This window comes from Planococcus citri, chromosome 2 (assembly GCF_950023065.1).
Source record: "Planococcus citri chromosome 2, ihPlaCitr1.1, whole genome shotgun sequence".
NCBI lineage: Eukaryota > Metazoa > Arthropoda > Insecta > Hemiptera > Pseudococcidae > Planococcus > Planococcus citri.
The window spans coordinates 36,225,202-36,249,498 of NC_088678.1; the positions used below are offsets into that span (position 1 = coordinate 36,225,202).

At 34.7% G+C, this 24,297-nt stretch overlaps 1 protein-coding gene across 12 annotated transcripts in view; it reads right to left on the bottom strand.

Moving 5' to 3' along the window:
• LOC135835594 (MAM domain-containing glycosylphosphatidylinositol anchor protein 1-like) overlaps positions 1 to 24,297 on the bottom strand; it is a 378,701-nt gene that overhangs the window by 44,140 nt on the left and 310,264 nt on the right. For all 12 annotated transcript variants that reach the window (XM_065349940.1, XM_065349939.1, XM_065349937.1 and 9 more), the window contains one exon: positions 18,442 to 18,744. In XM_065349940.1, coding sequence (XP_065206012.1) covers positions 18,442 to 18,744 — 303 coding nt within the window. The remainder of the gene's footprint in view (positions 1 to 18,441; positions 18,745 to 24,297) is intronic.

Sequence of the window (24,297 nt, forward strand, 5' to 3'; positions counted from 1 at the left end):
AAGATGATGAACACAGATGACTAGAATTCACTATCAACCAGAAAACTAGAATTCACATTCACATCAGCAAGAAAATATTAAATCAATTCATCAGTCAGAATACGAGGTGTGACAATCTTAAAAATCAGATCCAAAGTAGGAACGATTTGTTCAAAATTTAGCAAGAAGACTTTTTTAGAAATTTCTGATATGTTTTAATCAAGTAAGCGCATACTTTCTCTACAGTACCTACTTAGTTTTCCTTCTGATGTTCAAGGAGCAGGATTACGATCATTGCATTTCAATGAAACCCTCACGAGGAAAATGAGTACTTCACCACTTTCCAATCCCATAATAGCAATATTTGTTTCGGGTGTAAGGTACGTACAAGTAGTACGTACCATATTTTGAAAGTATTCATCAAACTTGTTGAAGACCTTGGCCCACTCTGATCCCATTCGAACGCAAATTTTATTGTCGTTTTCTCAGAAATATATTCGAGTTATATGTACTTGAATTGCCAAAGATGAAATGCGGAAAAAAACAAATTCAAGAAATATGTACTAACGTTTTTCAAAATGGAAGAAGTATTGCAGCAAAAACGTGAGTTTTTCATTTTTTTTTTCTTGTGAAAAATATCAAAATAATTTTCGAAGTAGATAAAACAAGATAAATCGAAAAAAAGCGTTCAAAAGTACATTATCAGTCAACATTTCAGGAGCTAAAGAGCATAATATTTCAAATTTTGGTAAATTTTCAAGAATCGGGCTAAAATGCGAAAAAAATCAAAATTTTAGCAAATTGATATGAAAATTTGAATTTTATAAACACTCCATATTTTCAAGCTCCCGCATTGATTGAAAACCGTTTCGAAATGTTCTGGAGCCCACAGCATATTCGAAAGTTGAAATTCCCATTAAATTTTACGCAATGAAATTGGAAAATCTAAAAATTTACTCGTACTTTACACGCGCTTAGTCAATTGAAATTGTGATTTTAAGCCGTTCTGGAGACTCAAGCTATGTCTTAGAAATTCAAAATCTTCGGACACACGTCATAAAAAATGCTGAAATTTACATTGAGTACCTATGCATGCAATTGGTGCTCGTGCATATTTCTCCAGCGATTTTACAATATTGAAAATGTTTGAAAATAATACGGTTCTTAACTGGCAGAAATCAATTCTGGAACAATTCCATGCAATCGGTCGAGTGAATCACTAAAAAGCACCAATATGTTTACACGAGCGAAAGTCGATTTGGGTAGTTTTTATGACGCTTTTTGAAAATTTGGAATTTCCAAAATATTGCTGGAGGCTGCAGAACAGCTTGAAACAGCCTCAAATTGATTTAGCACGTTGAAATTAGAGTAAATAAAACGCAAATTTCATCTTTAATTCTGTACAGTTTCATTAGGTAAAATTTTGTGGAAATTTTAACTTTCAAAAATCTTCTAGAGGCTGCAGAACTGCTCAAAATAGCTCGAAACTGTTTCCAATCAATTTGTAAGGTTTAAAATGAAATACATTCTCAATATCAGCTTTCTGGTTCAATTTCATAGAATTTTGATTTTTTTCTCATGTTTGGTCCTAGATTCACCAAAAATCGAACGTGACCTCGGTGAAGATCTTCCGAAAACAACAAGGGAGATGGAAGATGGAACGTTTGATAAACTTGACCAACGTGCAGTGCAGAAGTGTAGTATTGGAGAAAGGTAACCGGTCAATACATCGCAGTAAGTCTCTTCGATACTTCGGCACCTTGGCAGCTCAATAAGTGAAACACTTAATTCTCAGCAAACATATTACAACGTGGAATGTTTTGTAATTATCTGAATTTCCAAGAAAAATTTTACGAGGGGTTAGTGCCTGAAATGAAATAATAAATTCCCTAAATTGGACGTAAGTATATTGTAATAAAATGAATCTAGCATCTAATTAAAAAACAATCCATGTCTGATTGAGTTTCATGGTACGAGATGTTAACTTCTTACTCTTGAGGCGGAAACGTTTCAGTTATGCAGCTTCTTTCTCTTTAAGGTACCACGAATCGTTCTTGTATGTACTTCACCTAGGTAATCTACTCGTATTTTATATGGTGTCTGTCTGTTTTAACTGCCCTTGTTCAGTTTTCTATCTGAATTTCTGTTATAATTTTTGAAACATGCCACCTACATTTTTTTCATTTTTAATTTACCATTTCATTTGTTTCTGTGAATGAATTTATGAGTCAGCTCTACATAACTGTATTTTCTGTTCTTTTTATTTCTGACATGAGTTGATATCACATAATGTACTCGAAAACATATTTTATTTCAGTAATTCATGTCATGTTTTATATTTCATCAATATTTCAGACAATTTTTTTTTTAAATTCATAACTGAGTTTCAATGCAATCGAAAATGTATTCTTATTGCAGTAGGTAATTCATGTCTTGTTTTTTTATTAAAATAATTCAGATTACAGTACAGAATTTTCAATAAATATTTTATATTTATGTAGTTTTTCAATTATTGACAAGGGGTTCATGTGCTGAAAAAGATACTTTTTAATTATTGTTTTGAATTTGAACAGACTGATTCAACTCAGCTATTACTTAATAAATTTATTTCTCTTTTAATTTAATCTTTTGACAACAGGGCTTACTGTAATGTGGTACTCTAAAAAAAAGTTTTACATTTGGAAACAGTTTTGGGCACTTTCATTTGTTTCAACTTTGGATGAATTAGTCAACTCAGGTGGTACGTACGAGTATGAATAATAAATATTGATTAACCAACCTCAAATTGAAAAGATAAATGCTGATGTAGGTACATATTTAAATTTCATAAACTTTGGGATCAAAGAATACAAACAGCACTCAGTAACTACTTCCCTAAAAATTCAAAGTTTATATTTTCAGAATATATTTTTAGTGAATGTTGAACATCGAAAAATCAATTTGACAATTTCCAAATAATTGATTTTACAATCATTCAAAAATATTGCTGTTTTGGAATTATCAAACATAAGTAAGTACGAATATCATCACTCTCAACAGCCCCTTATACCTCCACTGATACCACCTCCTGTACACTCTTCCGCAGTACCACATCCTGCAATGAATATCCAGAGCTGTCCACCAGTGCAATGTGGAATGCCAGGCCATCCTTATACCAATCTATCTTCACCTATCCCCAGAATTTTCATTAAGCTCAGTCTCTTTGACTAATGAAAATATACATCTAATAACTCAAAATGTACAATCGATTAGAAATAAGGTGTCCCTAGTAGAGCATACCCTTGGAGAACTTGATGTTCATGTAGCCTGCATAAGTGAGCACTGGTTGAGTCCTAATGAAATTCCTATGCTCAGGGTTGATGGCTACATTTTAGGTTTGTATCATTCTAGGATTTCAGGGAGGGGAGGGGGAGCATGTATACTAGGGTGGTCCTTATTTTCGAATTTTCGAATTTTTTTGATTCCTCCCCCCAAAGTCGTTCCCTTGTATGAGAAAATAAATCCCTGAAAATTTTAGCGGGATCGGATAATATTAACCCGTGCCGCAGAGCATCTGAAATTTTAGAACTGGTAGACCGCGTAGCCGTTGATTTTCCCACGAGAGCTGCGCGGCGTTGTTCGTGTTTTCCCCTAACACGCATATTCCATAGTTTTATGTTCGGCTGGATGCAGTGAAAAAAAATTTTTTTGATAAGAAGGTCTCCTTTGGCCCTCAAATAAAGATCCTAGAGTATAATCGGCATCAGAAAATATTTTGAGGTGATTGAGATACAATTTCTGAAAAATGTTCAAAATCAACATAAGAAAATTTCAACAATTTTCAATTTTGAAAATGTAATGCCAAAAAAAGGGATACCAAACAATGTCAAAAGAAACTCCAAACCAGTGTTACCATTTTTGGATTGGCCGCCTGTTACAGCGATTATATTATCATTGCAGATTTGCAGCAATATTTGTTCATTATAAAGTTTTGAGGGACATAGGCTTTTGCATGATTTTGACAAATTTCACCCCTGCGAGCTATCAGGGAGCAATCTAAAATTGGTAACATTAGTTTAGAGTTTCTTTTAACATCGTTTGGTATCATTTTTTGGTATTACATTTTCAAAATCAAAAAATTGTTAGAATTTTTCTATGTTGATTTTGAACATTTTTCAGAAATTGTATCTCAATCACCTCAAAATATTTTCTGATGCCAATTATACTCTAGGATCTTTATTTGAGGGCCAAAGGAGACCTTCTTTTCAAAAAAAAAATTTTCACTACATCCAGCCGAACATAAAACTATGGAATATGCGTGTTAGGGGAAAACACGAACAACGCCACGCAGCTCTCGTGGGAAAATCAACGGCTACGCGCTCTACCAGTTCTAAAACTTCAGATGCTCTGCGGCATGGGTTAATATTATCCGATCCGGCTAAAATTTTCAGGGATTTATTTTCTCATACAAGGGAACAACTTTGGGGGGAGGAATCAAAAAAATCCTAAAAAAATTTTTTGACCATATAAATAAGGACCACCCTAATGTATACTGTTGGCAAATAGTTTCGGAACTGCTTACAAAAATTTAGATGAAATATGTCAACTCTCTGTGGAAGGAGACATTGAAATCTGTGGGGTAAATCTTACCAGTAGGGGTATTAATGTGCTCTCTGTATACAGGCCACCTACTGGAAATCTGGATGTTTTCTTTAATAAAATAGAACAAGCAATATTTCACTCTCAAAATTTGGGGGAAAATTGGTTATTGGAGGGGATCTGAACATCAACACATTAATCAAGTCCAGTATCTCTCAAAAACTTCTTGATCTGATGATATCATGTAGCCTACTCCTCTGCTGCAAGGAGCCAACTAGGCTGAATAATTGCCAAGATAACTTTTTATGTGATAACCTGATAAGAATATGTCATTCAAAGTGAATGTTTGTAGGACGCATATCTCTGACTATGATGGAATACTTTTAGCTATATCATTAGAGTCTAGAAAAAGAAACTGAAAAATTGGCTACAGAGATATGCGTTCTATGATGTTGAAGAAATGCTGCAGCTAAACTCATAAGTTTACTTTGTTTTCATTGGTTTTTTTTTGCTTTTTTTTATTTACTTATTTTTTTCATTATTCTTTTGATTTTGGAAAAAAAAGGTCAGGCAACTTTTGAAAATCGAAATGACCTGGAAGGAATGATAATCCAAAAGCTTTCGAAAATTCACAATTCCTGAGAGGTAAAACAACATCATAGATTTTGTGATTTTTCAATTTATGACGATAAGCATAATCTCATTATACACCAGAAGGTACGTAAAATTAGGAGTCAAATGGGTCAACTGTAGATCTACACTTGATAAATCCTGTCTTGGGTGCAAATAGGTGTGTCATCCGTTTACGTAGGTAAGGCAACCGTTTATGTTTTTTCATTTTTTTTTTTTTGTTTATTCATTATCAAAATTTAATTTTGATTTCTCGTAACCTTTCGCGTTTTTTCTTTCATAAAATTTGATAATTCCATAAAAGTTGTTTTTTCGAATCACAGGAAAATCAAATTTTTTGGAATTATTTTTCTTCAAACATTATTGATAATTTAGTACTCGTAAGTTATTCATTTTTCGTGAATTTCGAAACTAAAAATTGAAATTCATCAAATTGGCTTACAAACAGGGTTTTTGGGATTATTATGCTGAAAAAAAGAAAAAACTGCTTTTACTGTGTTTTTCTACATCAATTTTGTAAGAAAAGGAATGCTCTTGAGGCATGGCTTAAAATCAATTTTTTGAGCTATCTTAGGAGTCTCATTTTTCAGCAATTAGGAGCGATAAAAATCGACGTTTGACACTAATTCCACCTTATGTTGAATTGAAGCTACAAAAATACCTACCTAATAGACTTCAACTCAAGTGCCATAACAATACCTAATTATGTATTCCTTGTGCCATTTGTGGTATAGTACAAAATAAAGTGATTTTGATTTGAAAACTTGCTCCCCAAAAAATCATTAGCAGCAATTTTCCCCCACTTTTTCTAATTTTCAATCACTAAAAAAGAGAAAAACGCCACAAATTCGCCGTATTCGAATATACTTGGCCAATAAATTGGCGTTATTTGCAATTCATAATGAGTTACGAGTAACACCGAACACAACAACTGCGTACAGTACACAAAAGCAGCAGCTCAATTATTACCACGAGATATTACGTTACATGCACTAATATCTGTCTGCTTTCGCTCCCTCCTCGCTTCTCGGTCCGTGTACTGCTGTGTAAATGATACTCGTAAAACCGAGGTACCTACGTAATTAATAAGGCCATTTTTCGCGACAGTTTTCAACAACGCTGCCGTGCTGTTAAACCGCCTAACGCGATAATTCACAATCGGAGAGCTGCATCATTACTACAATTTGTCGGCGGCGCGGCGCAGCGCAGCGATGCTTTCGCTAATGCACAGCTAAGTACTTTCGGCAACGGCGAGATGGGTCATAATTACCCCAGAGTCGTGTCTTTTAACCTCTTCCCATTTACGTCATCGTTCATTTAACAATTTTATTTCGCGGAGAGATCGCACATTGCGTATAATTAAAGGTACACGTACACTGCACATAGGGCAGGAAAAAAACTAAGAAGAATGAGCAAAAGAAAGCAACCTCGAGACACCCTTACCCATCAATATTATAGTATACGATGTGCAAGGGTGACACTATAGGCCTATTTGCAAGGTGGTGCACGAAAACGTAGCAGGTCTAAAGATACTTCATCTTGAAATAACACTTCTCACCGCAAGATGATCCGTGCCTGCCTTCTCGACGACACAGCAGCGTTAATAATATTAAGCCATTTTAAACAATGAAGGGAATCGTTAGTGAAATCTCATCCTCATCCCTTTTAAAAGGAAACATTAAAACAAGCCGCGTCTTTCAAGACAAACTCCCTATGAATACTTCAAGTAGCTCGTGTAAGTATATGAATAAGGGGAACGCTGGTCGTCGTGAGGAAAAAATTAACCGCGTCAAATACCCTTAAGTATACGAAGGTAGGTGGTATAGCCGTATACGTAAGCGAGAAAATCTCGTGTAAACGAAAATTGGCGCAAAGCCCAAAATGTAAAACCACCTTTACCCCTACATATCCGTCTTATTCACGGTAAAAGGGTGCTAAGAGCTCAAATAAACTTAACCGATTCTCTAATCTGACCTAGGCGATTTTAAAATGTTTAAGAGCCTTTTATTTTACTCACACTGGCGCGACATTCGCGAAAACCCGAGGCTTATCTTGGTACACGTAGGTAAGGTATACCTAAGAAAAACACCTAGGTAGGTAAAAGTTCTTCGTTCATAATGAATTGAAAATTTACCTAGTTGAATGCGCATTAATGGTGCCAAATACATACTAACACGACTTAGCTGTAAAGGTCGACAGCATGCGAAATGTGGAGATGGCTAATTACAACTTAGTAACCTATTCCGTTTGTAGTATGTGTGAATACGCCGGTTAAATGCCTACTAGTAGGATGCTTTAATCTTCTCCTTCAAAGACGACTTTAAATGTACCTACGTACCTCTACCTATGTAGAATACAGGCATGAGTAAAATATGCCCCTTCATCTTACGCACTTCTAGATACCTTATTAATACACACATACCTACGTATGCTTTCAACAAATGGTATTAATGCAGGTAAATGCTACACTCACAACAAGTATTCGTATCATCATCAAACTCAGTCAAGTTATAATCACAGAAATGATACAAAATCAATGTAATCAGGTATCAACCACAACCAAAAGAGCTAGATGAATGACTTACCACAACAGAACAGCAAGGGACGAGTAAGTAATGTTCATTAAGGTGGATCGCAAAGAAAATGTTGAAATATTATGACCGTTGGTTGAAATCTTAATTTCAAGTTGAAAACCACTCAGAACAATTTTTAGCGATGGAGGACCCCTCCTGTAGAGGAGAACAAGACCCTCAAAGAGAACAAATTTTGGGAAGAACGAACCAGTTACATACAAAACATAGTGTCGTATTCGTACTTCGTATTTATAAATCCAATCAATCTGATTTTTGTGTAATGAGACCAGACATTGCTGTTTTGAGAAGTTTGGTATATGTTTACAATTATGATTAGTAGTCGGAGGGGGGGGGTGGCGCATAAAGATCTGTTGCACCCCCTTCCCCGTCGATCCTCCAGGACAACTTTTTTTCTTCAAGGGGGAATTCCTAAGGAACACTTTTAGCCCTCGTCCTAAAAAAAAGTGGCCTATTACAAAATGGCGGCCATTTTGATTGACAGGTCAGCCGAAATCACAGATTTTGCGATCTAATAACATAGGTAGGACTTGCACGACAGTTTTCAAACCGCACAAAGGTAGACGAAACATAAGACAAAAATTTATTCACCTGTCAAAATTTCAAGTGCTAAGCGCCTTTTTCGATTTTTGGTGAATTTTTGAAAATCAAAAATGAGGTAAAACTCAAAATTTTACCAACTTGACCAAGAAAGCTGAAATTTGGGAAATACCCTATTTTTGACTTGCCAAATCTATTGGAAACTGTTTCAAACCGTTTTGAGCAGTCTTGCAGCCTCTATTGACTTTTTGAAAAATACTGGAGCCTCCAGTAGGTTTTTGAAACTTGAAACACCCATTAAAGATGACTTCAGGTGGGTTCAAGTCATTTTTGAGCTTCCAGCGACTTTTTGAAAATTACTGGAGTCTCACCAGATTTCTGATATTTGAAATCCCCACAACATTTTATCAAATGGGTTTAGCAAGTTGAAATCTATTTCGCAAACTAATTTCAATACGATATGAAGTCGACTGCATGGTGGTTTCAAATGGTTTTGAAACTTCCAGCTACTATTTGGAAATTTCAATTTTCCAAAAAACGCCATACAACCTTTCAAAAAGTCTTTGGAGGCTCCAAAACGACTTGAAATCCACCTGCAGTCGACTTCGTACTGTATTGGAATTGGTCTGCAGAATGAATTTCGACTTTCCATCCTATTTGCGATGAAATCTCAAGTTACAAAAATTTACTGGAAGTTCAAAAAGTCACTGGAGGCTCTTAAACGACTTAAAATCTACCTGCAGTTGATTTCGTAGCGTATTGAAATCAGTTTGCAGAATGAATTCCAGCTTTCCAACTCCATTTGATAAAATTTTGTTGGAATTTCGAGTTTCAAAAATCTGCTGGAGGCTCCAGAACTGCCCAAAACGGGTTAAAATAGTTTCCAATCGATTTGGCAGGTCGAAAACTGGATAATATCCCAAATTTTAGCTTTCTCGGTCAATTTGGTAAAATTTTGATTTTTTCCCTCAGTTTTGGCTTAAATTTGATTTTTAAAAATTCACCAAAAATCGGAAAAGGCGCTTTATTAGCACTTGAAATTTTTACAGATGACCTTTGCACGGTTAAAAAAATTTCGTCCAAGTCCTGTGTTGGAACGCGAAATTGCGATTTCGGCTGACCCACGGTCAATCAAAATGACCGCTATTTCGTAAGTATAGGGCCATTTTTTTTTTGAGGACCAGGGCTAGAAATGTTCCTTAGGACTTCCCCATTTAAGAAAAAGTTGTCCTGGTGGATCGACGGGGAGAGGGGATGCAATAGATCCTTATGCGCCCCCCCTCGACTATAACCAAAATACTCAAAGTCATGTATGGAGCTTGGAAGAATAATTTTTGTATTACTGTGTTATTAAAATTTCATTCAAAATAATCACCAATTGAAATTGCTGTGGGGAATTAATTACACAATTAAGTACATTTATATCGTCGTCATACTTTATAGTCTGATCATGCAATAAGCATGAAGTAAGCACAAAAAATCAACATTGATTTCACTTCATCATTTTTTATCAATATTATCGATTCACGCTCGATTTTCGAATATTTTCAAACACTTCGAGTAATTTTTCAGTGTAGTTGACACGATGGCCAAGGCCATTCATGGAAATGGACCCTAGATTGTTCATTCGTTTATTATTGCGATTTAAACGAAATGTTGGGGGCGCTCGTTTCGTGTTGTTGAACATCTGTTGATAACACGAAACAATGATGAAAGTGATCTAATTAAGCAATAATGAAATATTTTTGCACTTTTAATCCAGAAAACAAATATGTAGGTAATTGTGATTCGAACTTCATAATTGAGTTCAACGAGGGATTTGACCTTGATCGCTCCTCTTGAGCAATACTTTCGGGTAATGGTGTGTTTCTAAAATGTTTTCTGTTCGAATATCAGACACATGTCAATTATGGCAAAACATCAAAAATATCATTATTTTTGAGACTGGGGAATATTTTGGAACGCAGTGGTTCCAATTTTTTGGTCAACATTACCAATTTCAAAACCTCTAAAGCGTTGATTATTTTTTTATCAATATTTCTTTTTTGTTTAGAATTGAAAATAATGAACACAAAATTGGCGCCCTAGCAATTACCATTCCTAAATATTTTTCCAGTATCAGGATATATTTTTGATTTTTTGGCAAAATTAACAAAACATAATTTAAGATAAAAACAATTTTCAGAACAGGAATTCCATTTTGAAGGGTTTCATGATACTTTATTCATAACTATGTACGTATCTGAAAAATGTAATCAATTTTGGGCTCAAATTGACCGTTATCAAAAGAAATGTCGAGTCCTCCTTATTCCGGATCCCGATATAATGCAAATCCCAATTTTTTGTTTTCAGAGTAAGTAATTTTATTTAGAAAAGAATTTGATTTTTCAAGTACTACCTTTGAGTACATTTTACAAGCTAACCAATATTGAAAACTGTGCAGGCAACAATCAAATTAGTCTATACAACCTACCATCATAAAAAATGATCACAATGAATCATAGAGATAATGTTTTCATCTCATGTGAGTCACAAACTCTGAAATTCATAATTTTTCATTCTGCTCTTCGTTCCTTGGCTTCCAGCTCGTTGTAATTTTTTCTCATTTTCGACTTTAATGAAATCGATTACAACAAAATGTAAAAATCAATCTCATATGACTGACATTTCGATACCCTAATTTTAATCCCTTGTAAATCACAACCCACAAGCAAAAATTTTTTCAAGACCCAAAAAAAAACTGCTTATAATGTAATTATACATACTAGAATTTTTTACTGTGTTCTGAAAACATTTTTGCTTGTGTGTTACGAAGTATTAGAATTAGGGTATCAATTTGTCATATTCCAAAGATATCTAGGTACTCTATAATACTCATTCTGAAAAAATGCTTTGAAAAGTGATAACTCTGTCAAAGTCAATAATTATCAACCCACAGGCGTAAGTTCAAAATTCAATGAAAAATAAAACTATTAATCTTGTCGTCATGTTTTCATAATAATTTCTGTTGAGATTCCTAGTGACATTTTCGAAAAACATATGGAAATTGATGAAACCTCAAAAACATTAACAAATTCGGAAGTAAATTTCTAAACCGAGCTCACCTTGGCGGAACACTGGGCCCTGTTTAGAAATTTCTTTGTATTTCGAATTCGTAAATCTGTTAAGATTTCATCAATTCCAATAATATATTTTTCAAAAATGTCACTATATAGGAATCATCATAGTTTTAAATTAGGTCCTGGTTGTGATCTTTTATTTTCATTAGGTAAGTACATATATGTTCCAAACTCCGAAGAGTTCAATTTATTGATTTAAGGTATATTGAGAAGTGTGATATTATTTTTAATTTTATTGCTGAAACAGATTTGGATGATGCTGATGTTCGAAACTCAAGTTATTATGGAAAGCGTCGAGATTGCCATGCTGTGGAGAATATGGAATTATTATGTTGACAATCAACACAGAATGATGGAGTTTGTCCATTTAAATCTTCTACAGTATCAATATGGCCAGACTTAATTACTGTTAATGAACTTGTTGAATTATTGAGAAGTGTAATATTCTTTTCAATTTTATTGCTGAAACAGACTTGGATGATGCTGATGTTCGAAACTCAAGGTATTATGGAAAGCTTCGAGATTGCCATGGTGTGGAGAATATGGATATTACGTTGACAATTAACACAGATGGAGTTTGTCCATTTAAATCTTCTACAGTGTCAAGTCCTAATTACTGTAAATAAACTTGTTAATTTATTGAGAAGTGTGATATTATTTTTAATTTTATTTATTTCAATTCATTTTATTATGTTATTTTGGAATGGGAATCAAATTTGTTTTTACATAATATTGTTGTAGTTTTAAATTAGGTGCTGGTTGTTATCTCTTGTTTTCATTTAGGTACCTAAGTACATATATATGTTCCAAACTCCAAAATACTTGAACTGTGAAAACTTGACGACAAGATCGATAGTTTTATCTTTCAAATCATGTTTTTTTTTTAATGGCTGGATTTTGAACTTACACCCGCAGGTTGATGACTGACAATGCTTTGAATTTTTTCTCCCAACTTTGCGGACTTTTTTTTGCATCTCACAGTATTTTTTCAGAATATGGATCATCTTTGTGATATGAAAAATTGGTACCCTAATTCTAACACCTCATCATAACACACAAGCAATATTTTTTTTTTTAGAACACAGCAAAAAATACTGATATCATTACATTAAGTATAAGCAGTTTTTGGGACCTTAAAAAGTGTTTTGCTCAAACACGACATTTGCTTGTCACTATAGTAGGTTGACTAATTTGAAATCACTTACTACACTTTCACCTCACCTACACCACAACTTCATCATTTGAATCAAGAAAATAAATCACACAAAAAAGAAGCCTCAGTTACAAAACACCATATTCCTTTTTTTCTATCAAAAATTTCAAAAGGGTCAAGAACCACCGTTGACATAACAACAAATTTATCTCACAGCAAAAGGGAAAAAAATACTCGCGCGGTATTCTGGTAAATAGAATAATGATGTAGTCCTTAAAACATAAAATTGTATTTTATGAACTTACACGGCCAGTGTAGTACTTCTTGAGGTTTTTTTTCGTCTTATATATTTTTCGTGCTGTATTTCGATTCGGTTTTTACTTGAAACCAGAACCAGAGTAATCTGTCAGACCAATATAAAATCTCATTTAATCTTTTTATAACAGCATATTTCCTAGCCCGGTATATTGTTGTTCGATTTTCCCACGCGAAACGAGTTTTTGCTCTTTATTACGTTCATATAAGTGAAGCTAGATTTTATGTAAGCTTGTATTTTATCCAAGATTTTTTTCTCCGGTTGCGCTCTCTTATGTTTATTTTGGACGGTTTAAAAGCAGTATAAATATTCCGCAGCGGAAGGATTTAAAACGATGTTACATTCGAACGGATGTAAAATATGTGCTTAAGTTTGAGCCACAACGCGAACAAAACGCGCTTATCACAGGAGGAAAAAATCACTAAACGGTTTTCTTGATTCGCCATCGTAAGTATTGCTAGCGTCTTAAAATGTGGTATTGCTGGACACAAAGTTCAATAGAGATCTTCGATCACAAAGTAAGTTATTATTTTATCAGTGATAAAGTCTGGTTTTTACCTACATTCCACGTTCCAACTGATACAAAAAAAGAAAATCAAATTCATAGGTACATATGAATGCATTCAGAACTATAATCGGTGTTGAAAATTTTACTCAATGACACTAATAATTTCCGAGTTGAATATTTATAGAGACAAACATTCTAAGGGTTGGTTGGGAACAGAAATGACGGAGGATTTTGGCCAAATTTAGCGAAGACGTTCATTTTGAATTGAAATTTGTCTAGAACATTTTTTTAGCGCCGAAGAGGTGTCCCTGAAGAGGACATATCCTTAAGGAGAGAGTATTTTTGAAAAAATTGTGATTTTTTCACTCGAGCCTCCGCCCAACATGTTCTGGAGAAAATGGCCAAGTTCCAAAAAATAGTACATATTATTTGTGATTCTGCAAATTGCTCATTTATGGGTAATATTTCCGGGTAATGGTGTGTTTTCAAAATGTTTTCTGCTCGAATATTAGGCACATGTTAATTTTGTCAAAACATCAAAAATATCATTGTTTCTGGGACTGGAGGACTATTTGGAACGCTGGTTCAGTTTTTTGGTCATCATTAACAATTTAAAAACCTTGAAAAACGTTGATAATTTTTTATCAATACTTCTCTTTTGTTTAGAATTTAAAATAATTAACACAAAATTGGTACCTTTGCATTCCTAAATATTCTTTTAGTACCAGAGATCAATGTTTTTTGATTTTTTTTTTTTGGAAAAATTAACAAATATCATTCAAGATGAGAACAATTTTCAAAACAGGAATTGACTCGAAAATTGGTGATTCACTTTGCAACCGCAGCTCAGCAGAGGTAGAACCCTAAAAAGTGGTCTTAGATTTTGAAGATGATAGTCCAGTTCAACGCAGAATCTCAAAGCGTAGGTATACCTTTCTGGAATAGAATCGTTTTTCCTGAAACAGGTTAAGGATATAAATTGGAGCAAGATACCCACTTTTTTCAAAAACGTTGTCTCTAAAAGGCCCATATCTCTCCTACATAGACATTTCCTGCCCTAAAAATTTTTTAAAGTTACTTTCAACTCAAAAGGAAGTTCTTCGCCGAATTCTGTCGTTTTATTTAACCTCGAAATAAACTATCCCAGGACAACACGAATATGAAAAGATCAAAGTTCGTTAGGTTCTCTTTCAGTGAAGATTGGGAGTTGTTATTTCCCCCGACTTGGAAGAGGATCGAATGATCACTCCCAAAAAAATGAACGATATTCTCTTATACATTCAAATCATCCTTTTCGCTCCAATTTTTCGTAATAAAGAACACTGACGCAAAATTGATAATTTTTTTTATACTAGGTACATACATATGTAATATCTATGTTAGTAATGATGGACAGAGAAGTCAAATAATGTTTTATTAGATTTCAATATTTTTTGTTAACGAACCTTTTGGTATAAAAATCTTTGTGATGAGATAAAAATTCACGATGGAAATGAGCAGACAAAATATTGAGTAAATTTTGGTTCAAATTTTTATGAATCTTTAATCGTTGTCACGATTGTTTTTTCAACATTGACGATTTTTTTCATTATTAGAGTCGAACCACCGTCCATTGACGGATGAACAAATTCAGAAGTACATACCTGCAGGAATTAGAAGAGAACTCAGCGATTGGATGTTTTCCCAAAAATACCACATGAGAAATGACTTTGTGTTTTTATCCAATCAAATTGAGTACCTATCCGAATTTTAGTGACAAAAAATTGTGCCAAAAGTAGGTAAGTAATAAATAAGACTGGTTCTTTATTCCTAAAATGTTTTTTTTTTTTTTTTTTTTTATCCAATCAAATTGGATAATTTTTGTGCCAAAAGTAAAAAATAAGACACGTTTTCTGTAAAGATATTTTTTATTTCTAAAATATTTTTTTTTTCTTTAATAATAGCACAACATTGTTTTCCCATTGAAAACTAGTTTATTTTGTGTGATTTTATCGTTCTCAAATGATTAGTCGATTTCAAGCGAATTGATCATTCGCGAACGAATGAGTCAGTCAATCGTTCTCGAATGATTCAAAATTTTTGAACGAACCATTCGCAGGCGAATAGGGCAAAACGCGCATTTCAGGTTGCATACATGCGCCCTGTGAATGGTAGGCTAAACCTTACAAGTCTAGCTGTAAACAATGCTGTTCACTTCTACTTTTCAGCTGGTCAAGTCAATTTTCTCGAGGAAGACCTTTGAGGATTTCAAAAAATGTAGTACCGTTCGAAAGGGCACAAAATTCTCTACAATTTTGAGCCATAAAATAATGGGGTCCTCGAGATGGTTTAAAAGTTCTGCCGCCTCAAAGTTCAAAGTGGATGAAACAATATGTTAAATTGGCTACCTTTTTTTAACTCGTCAAGTCAATTTTCTCATGGAAGACTTTCGCGGATTTCAAAAATGTAGTACCGTTGAAAAGGGCACAAAATTCTCTACAATTTAGAGCCATAAAATAATATGATCCTCGAGATGGTTTAAAAGTTCTGCCACCTCAAAGTGCAAAGCTGACAGAACAATGAGTTGAATTTTGCCGCATTTTTCTGCTCCTTAAGTCAATTTCCTCAAGGAAGACCTTTGAGGATTTCAAAAAACTTATTACCGTTGGAAAGGGCACAAAATTCTCTACAATTTAGAGCCATAAAATAATGGGGTCCTCGAGATGGTTTAAAAGTTTTGTTGCCTCAAAGTGCAAAGTAAACAGAACAATATTATGTTGAATTGGCTACATTTGGCTTTTTCAGCTCGTTAAGTGAATTTTCTCAAGGAAGACTTTTGTGGATTTCAAAAAATTTAATACCGTTGGAAAGGGGACAAAATTCTCTACAATTTAGAGCCATAAAATAATGGGATCCTCGAGATGGTTTGAAAGTTTTGGCATATCAAAATGCAAAGAGGACAGAACAATCACTAGCTTGAAGCCTACAGAATGTAAGGGGAATCAAGATCCGCAACCACTTATACGCTGTGTGACGTCAGAGCGTTTTGCCCTATTGTAACTTAAAACTTGACTTTCAAGTTTCATCATATCATCTACGTCTACATTTAATTTGATTTCTCAGTGATTCATTCGTTCGCGAACGATTTTTATCATCTTTCGCAAACGAATCATTCACAATTTTTATTGGTAGATTGGAAAACGTTAGTTTTGTCTCATCGTATACAATTTGATTTCTATTTCCGAGTGATTCAGTCGTTCTCGAAGGATTCATAATTTCTGAGCGAAAAAATAAATTTGTAAGGACAAGTTTTACGGCAAACTCAATCGTTTACCTGGCTCAATTTATTAGTGATTCGTCATTCATTTGTGACAGATTTTTTGATTTTTTACCACCCATGAAATCTTAGCAAACGATTCGCCTTCAATTGTCGCGATAAAGAAATATTATTATACATCTCCAGCTTATAAAGACAAACCATGTTAAGTATTCGCTGATTGCAAGATAGTTTTTGCATTTGAGGGAATTTTTTGCATCATGTTACATCATAATTTTTAGGACATTTTATCAATTTTTTTCTTCAACTCTGGGGCACAAATTTTCGTGATTTTCAACAATTCCAATCATTTTTTTTTTCATATGTTCACGAAAGAATTAAACATTCTTTCTAAAAAATAATAACCGTTCTCACTAAAAAATGAACAGTAAAAAATTCAAATCATCAAAAATTCATCACACATCGAAAAATTAATCCAGCTTGGCTGAAGTTTTGGAATTTGCGATTTCCAAAATTCTATCTTGCATTAAAATTAAATCCAGATACCACGATTCGTTGCCTTGAAAAAAGATCAAGACAAACGTTCAAATAACCCCATAATCTATGTCGCGTTTGCGTTTAGCACATGTGGCCAAGTTTTCCACCACACCGGATATCTCATTGTTAGCAAAAGTACTACATCCGAACCCACATAACCTTTCGAATCACCCCATCGCATCGTAGGTCGTTAATTACCTCATTAATTACACCGGACTGATAATCGAGAGAGAGACACGTTCAAGAAAAGTCGCATCGTACTACAAAATAAAAAATCACAAGCAAAAAAAAAACTTACATCACCTCGGGGGTTAAACGGAGGGTGGAATTTTTCCGTGACCCGGGTACGAGTAAAAATAAAAGCCAAATAAATCAAACAATACGAAGGCCGTGTACACGTATCGGTAAAATATTTTTAAAATTTATGACCGTACGGCTCGCTATCAAGTTTACCTATCTGTTTAAACGCTAAATTTCTTTAGTACAAATTTCATATCCTCGGCAAAGCTAAAAATTACAACTTGCTCGATGCTTTTGTAATTTTATCTCCTTTCAAATTAAGTTCTTCGTAGTAAATAGCATCCATAACTTGGCTGCCCGTAAAAACTCAGCCATAAATTTAAAGCTACCTATAATGAGAAAAACTAGGCCCCAAAGATATTGAATAACGTATAACCCTATTATCCATGGTCAACCCTCGCGCGCGCTTTTACCTCTCTCTTCTCACCACCTTCCACCCTCCACCCTCTCTCCTCGTTGTTGTACATAAAGACGCAACTTTTAAAGCGACTTTAGCATTGGTTCTTATGATTTTATCTCTTGCTCTTCTACTCTTTCCTTCATCCCGTTTGCCTCATCGTCTGCCTTCATCGGTATCGCAGGATGGCCGGATGAGATACCATACCATATACGACGAGCAACGTACGTAAAATATAAATAGGGTCGAATTCCATTGAAAAATCAACTCGCTCGTAAAACAATTCATAAAACCTTATTGTATCATTGAAAGTTGACGTTAATTTTACCCCAAAATTACCTCGATGTTGCCCCTCTTCGCCCCTTCGAATCTCGTTCGTATAAATATTGCTTTTTCGAATAATGCGGGTAAATCTGCGAGAGGCTGTCGTTTGTCTCGATATCAATCATGGTATGGCTCTTTTCAAATGCGTACATACGTAATACATAGAAAATAAAAAATAAATACAAGTACAGTAACGTAAATAAATCCACATACTTGTGTATTTTGCGGCTCCTTTGAATGAACTAGTTTCCAAATAGACGGGATCCGAAAGGCCTTTGACATTCATGGCGAAAAGTTTAACTTTATAAGAAGCCGACGATTCAATTCCGTGCAGGTAAAATAAAGGCGGTCTTCCATTAACGCTGACGTTAAACTTGGATTCCATATTTGGTATTTCTAAAAGTTCCATCAAAAAGTTTTGCGGTAACCCGCCGTCGAAATTTTCCATACATTGAACTTGCAAAGAGTCTTCCGTTTGATTCGTTATTGAGCAATTGATTAGTGGAAAAGGACGTCCTGCGTAAATTCCCAATAACGTTATTCGTGAAAGAATAATAATACTCGTAAAATTAAGCGTTTTCGTTAAACCTATAAAAGCAGGTTATTATAATTTTAGCGTAATAACCGAGAACCGCAAACGATTATAACCGAACCGACCAAGTTCACTTCTCGTTCAACGTCGAGTGTATTAGAGCTCCCCCCGCCACCCCTGCTCTGCCTTGCGAGCTGTATATGGCGCAATAAAAAGATCAAATTTCACCCTCTCCCCGAATATGTTCCCCGTAATTATTATTATTACCACCGCCGAATACAACAACGTCGTTCCTCTAGTATAGTACACTGAATTTCACACCCGACAACGCGTTTTCCTTCCTTTTTCTCTCTATCTCGCTCTCATTCTCTCCTCATCACCGCCAATTATTTTTCACGTGATTAGAAATTCTCTGCGTTAAATATTTAGCATGGCTGGTGTTTCAAAAGTACATACCTGTAGTACGAGTAGTTCGTATACACGTTACGTCGTTACACGTATTTACAAAATTTATTATTCATTCGTACATACTACGAGTAGGTGGCGTATCGTACATGCAGATATGTAAAATAGCTAGATCTGTGGACCTATTACCCAAAAATCCAGTTGGGTACATAATATTCGTACAATAATTTAATCATAGAATGCAATGATGTCAAATATTGAATTAGGATTGGTCACTATACCAGCCTCATAAAACACGAACATTTTTTTTTCAAAATTGCGCAATTTTGACCTTCCAAGGAAAAAAATTTTATTTGCTGGTGACCTTTGGGATTTTCAAAATTCAGAATCATCTCTCATCGAGTTCAATTCACACAAAAATTGTTTTAAAAATAGCCGATATCGAGTCAAAAAATTCAGCAATTCGAAATGGAATGAAACTATGACAAATTTCTTACCTTGAAAATTTTCAAATTCGAAGAGCCCTAAATTTCAAAAACGTAAAATTCTGAAATTACGAATATGCTCAAAATTTGAAAATTTAGAATTTTCCAAATTTAGAGCACGCTAAATTGGGAAGTTTTGAATCAAGTTCGTCTCTTCAATTTCTCAGATACCTAATTTGTCATATCCAATTTATAAAAAGCACTCCAATTTGATATTTCTTACGATTTCAAAAAATTTTTTGGACCAAACGAAGAAAAATTCAAAGAGCATCAATAAATACGTCACTAAACAAATTTCAAGCATTATAAATGTAATTCCATTTTTCGATTTTTAAAGCATTTTTCAAAATTTAAATAGCTTATGTCCCATGAAAAAGATCGAGATTTGATCACATCAAGGTAGTAAAGGATGAATTTGGTTCATGTCCAAATTTCGATGCCTAGAACTGATCGGAGGATTTTTACACCCTTTTAATATCAGCCCGCAAATGTTGAGACTTGTCACTTCGACAGTTTTGTGAAAATTGTCACAAAAAGGATTGATATGATGAAGCTATCTTGAAAGACGTCAGCTTTACCTGCCTCAATTTTACCAAATTTGAATTTTTTCAAAATTCTACAAAAATTTAGAAATAAAATTTACCATCACATTTGTTCTGGTAGTGTAGGTATTTTTGTATGTTCTTACGATTTAATCTGAAAATGTTTCTACTGGTTGAGATTGATAGGTATAGGTACTTCTTATAAAAAAGAGGTGAGAAAACGAAGGGCAACAAGTGAAAAAAAACCGGTGATGAAAGCCCTCAAACGCGCGCTGTGAATACATGTGTACATGAAGATGAGATTTTTTTTTTGGTAGATTACCATATTAAAAACGAAACACTGATATACTGAGGAAGATCGTTTTCACGCTGAAAAAAAAACTCATGTCTGACTAAGTAATATGTAAGACTGTAAGTATATATTTAACAAAAGATCATTCAAATGACCCCTTCCAACCCATAGCACTTGAGTCGAGCAATTAAACAAATAGGTAGGTACCCAATATTTTCAGTTTCCTTCACTTTAGGTGTATCTTTGGTTGAAATAGTTCTAACATTCCAAAGAACTTGAGATGTACATTTTCATTCTGTAGTAAAAAAGAAAATTGTTCTGAAAAAATGGTCGCAACAAAATTTCTTCAAGAGGACCAGACCCACCCTTGATGCCACACAAGAACGGCCGCATATCCAAACGTTCTTATTAGTACATAAATACAATAGAACCCAAAGAGTAAAAACTGTATCTGAATGTTTGATGTGAAATGACCGCGAATGTCCCAAAATGATGTATCTGAATGTCTGAACTTCCGAGGTGAAAGAAAACTTGTTGTAAGTACATATGACTAGGGGTTTTCAAACATTATCTTGATTTTGACGAACATGGAAACTGATGAAAAGTACAACTATATGGTACCATTGGGTGAACTATTTTTCAGTGTATTTTTTTAATGTGATTTTATTACACACGAATGTTACTTAATTGTATATTTTCATCGTTTTCTATAATTTTAAGACTCGCACAAACTGTGCGTGAGGTTTTACTCTGCAGTAAAATTCCTGTACTTCCCAAATGATTTATCAGTGCGCTTCATTACTGCATTTTTATAATTTATCTTCTTTTCAAGCCAAAAGCAAGGAACACTTCCAAAAGAATTTTTAAACTTAAACATACATACCTAATACAAAATACCTCTTCCTGAGAGACTAAAAAGTTTTTTTTTTCAAAATTATTTATTTACGGAACTGATACAAAAATCAACAACCTAAAATTATCAGAGCTATTCACAACACTATTTAAAAATTATATTCAATCTATGGTAATTGCGCAAACCAAAAAGTTGAAAAAAAATGATTAGTTGGGAAATTTGAATGAAAGTTGAAAAAAATCGAGTAAAAAGTTATATGTACTGTATTCAACATTATAGTATAGGAACCCCTGTAAGCGCAAACATCCACTTATACTGGTACATTCGGATACACCCGGCCGTTTGGGATATTCGCGGTCATTTTGTATCAGTCATTCTGATACAGTTTTTACCCCCAGTGATTCTACAGATAACCACTAGAAATGATGAGCCCATAGTAAATACTTAGAACAAACTTCCTAATCCAGTAATAGTAAGTAAATTAGGTTTCAAGTGATTTTCTGCTCATTTTTTTTCAACTGCAACGTACAGTATTAATAGGTTGCCAAACAGTTTTATTAGTTTTACGTTATTTTTATTTTTTATTAAAGGGCTTATATTTTCTTACATTTTGTTGAATTTTATTTCTACAAAATTACTGATTAGCCACAAGTACTTTTTTCGATTTCCCATCTTAATTGACGGTTTTCCATCACATACTGAGTCGACTAGAGCTGGTTTCAAGCCGCGCCGTTCTGGAGCCTCCAGTCATATTTTGGAAATACTAGGACCAAATTTTTCAAAATCGGTTTCTTGTCCGTTCAGAATCGCATATTTTTCAAATTTCCAACAATGAAATCACTGGAGAAATGAAAAGTTTTGAACTGAAAAAACTGATTTTGAAAAAATTGTGTTCACTTAATAGTTCAAAAGGAGTCACAATTGTAGAGGGTACTTGGGGCTCCATGTTACCACTCTACAGTGGTAATTCGATGCCCAGGCCGGAGGCTGCACTGAACCAGGTGCAACGCCATCTGGTGGACTGGTTCAGGGAAGCTGACGGCCGAGAGTAAGATACAGAGTAGCTTCGCAGTTTCCTAATTCTCACCGAGCAGTATATGGTTTTTACGCTGGCATCAGGGATGGAAGAGCCGGGAGCGAGCCGGAGCCAGAGTCTGAAAGAGCCGGATTTTTTGAGGAGCTAGAGCCAGAGCCAAGAGCCAAATAAATGAAAGTGCAGAAAAACATCAAGAGCTCTCTTGCAAAAGAGCTCCTTATTTTACTCAAGAGAGCCATCATCATAAGGAGTCTTCAACCTGGAAAGAGCCAGAGCCAAGTGGGAACCCACAAAATTTTTCAGGCTCTTTGGCTCCCTAAAAGTAGAGAAAAAAGTTGAAAAAATGCGCACAATTTCATCAAAAATTCAACTTTTAACTCACATTTGTGAAGAAAATGAAGAATTTCTAAGTTTTTTTCCTCATTGAGAAATGAAATGAAAATAAATGCAGTGTATTTTCATTTTTTTCATCGTTTTTCACGAATTTTGAACTCTAATTTAAAGAGCCAAGAGCCAAAGCTGGAGCTGGAGTGGGAGCCGAGAAATTGGAAGAGGGAGCCGAGAGTCAAAGAGCGGAGTCGGAAAGAATTGAGGAGCGAGCAAGGAGGCAAAGAGCTCATGTAAAGAAAAAGAGCCAAGAGCCAAGAGCGAGCCAGAGCTGAAACTTGAGGGGAGCAGAGCCAGAGCCAAGAGCGGGAGCCCTGAATTCAAGGCTCTTCCATCCCTGCGCTGGCTTGTACAGCTCTTTGTAGGAAACGCCTTTTTCATGCAGAATCTTTCGTCATACGAATGGTAGCTATTGTACATCGTAGTAACGTGTACTGTATGTCTTTTCATGTGCTTGAATAAATATTCAGAGTAAATTACCTTGGTCATTTATTGCGTTGGTATTTATAAGAGTACATCTGTGTTGGGTAAAATAGAGATAGGTTTTATACCTTATGCTACTTTTGGCCTACACGGCCTTATCGAGTTTAGTGGCCTCTGAGCCAGATGGTGTTTGAGTCAGAGGACTCTAAAAGAGAAAGTAGGTGTTTTACCTTTACACAATACATATCGAAGTTGATTTCAAAAGTTTTCATGATATACCCTATTTTCTTGAAAAAATTGGAAAAATACGACTGGAGGCTCCAGAACGGCTTAAAAGCAGCCAGTGGCGTAGCCATGATTTTCTCAAGGAGGGGGCAAAACCAGATTTTTAGGCATGAAAAATCGAAATGAGGGGTAATTTTCTGGAAATCTATCGTGATGTGTGGTGATTTAATGAAAATGAAGGCAAAATTACTGCTCGAGCGAAGCGAGAGAGCGAAAATTTTTAGAAAAAATGGGTCCGAACAACAAAAAAAGTCCATTTTTGCATGTTTTCTTTCAAATTTTCGCTCGCAAGGAGGGGACCATGGCACCCTTCGCCCCCCTTGGCTACGCCACTGAAAGCAGCCCTAATCGATTCAGCATGCTGAAGTTGGGGTACAAAGTGAACTTTAGGTAGCTTTTCAGTTTCATTAGATAGGACTTTGTGTAAATTTCAACCCACAGAAATCTGCTGGAAGCACCCGAACTCCTCAAGACGGTTCGAAACCGTTTCTAATCAATTCAAAGGGTCGAAAATACAAGTAAGGAACGTACAAAATTCCAACTTTCTAAATTAATTTGGTAATAAACGGTGTCTGATGAGTGGATATCAAAACTTCAGATTTGGATATAACCGGGTAGGTACGACTTGAAAAAAACGTTAGATGGATACGCTGCGTTGCCTATCTTTGAAATTTGTGGGGCAATTGAGGTTTGAAAAAAAAAATGCAGAAAAACATATTTTTGAACATTGGGAATGGGCAGTGCTTTGGAAAATAAACAAATTTTGTTGATGAATTTTCGTTTAAGTTTAAAATGGAAGGGGCTAGAAATATTTCAGAAAAAAAAAATT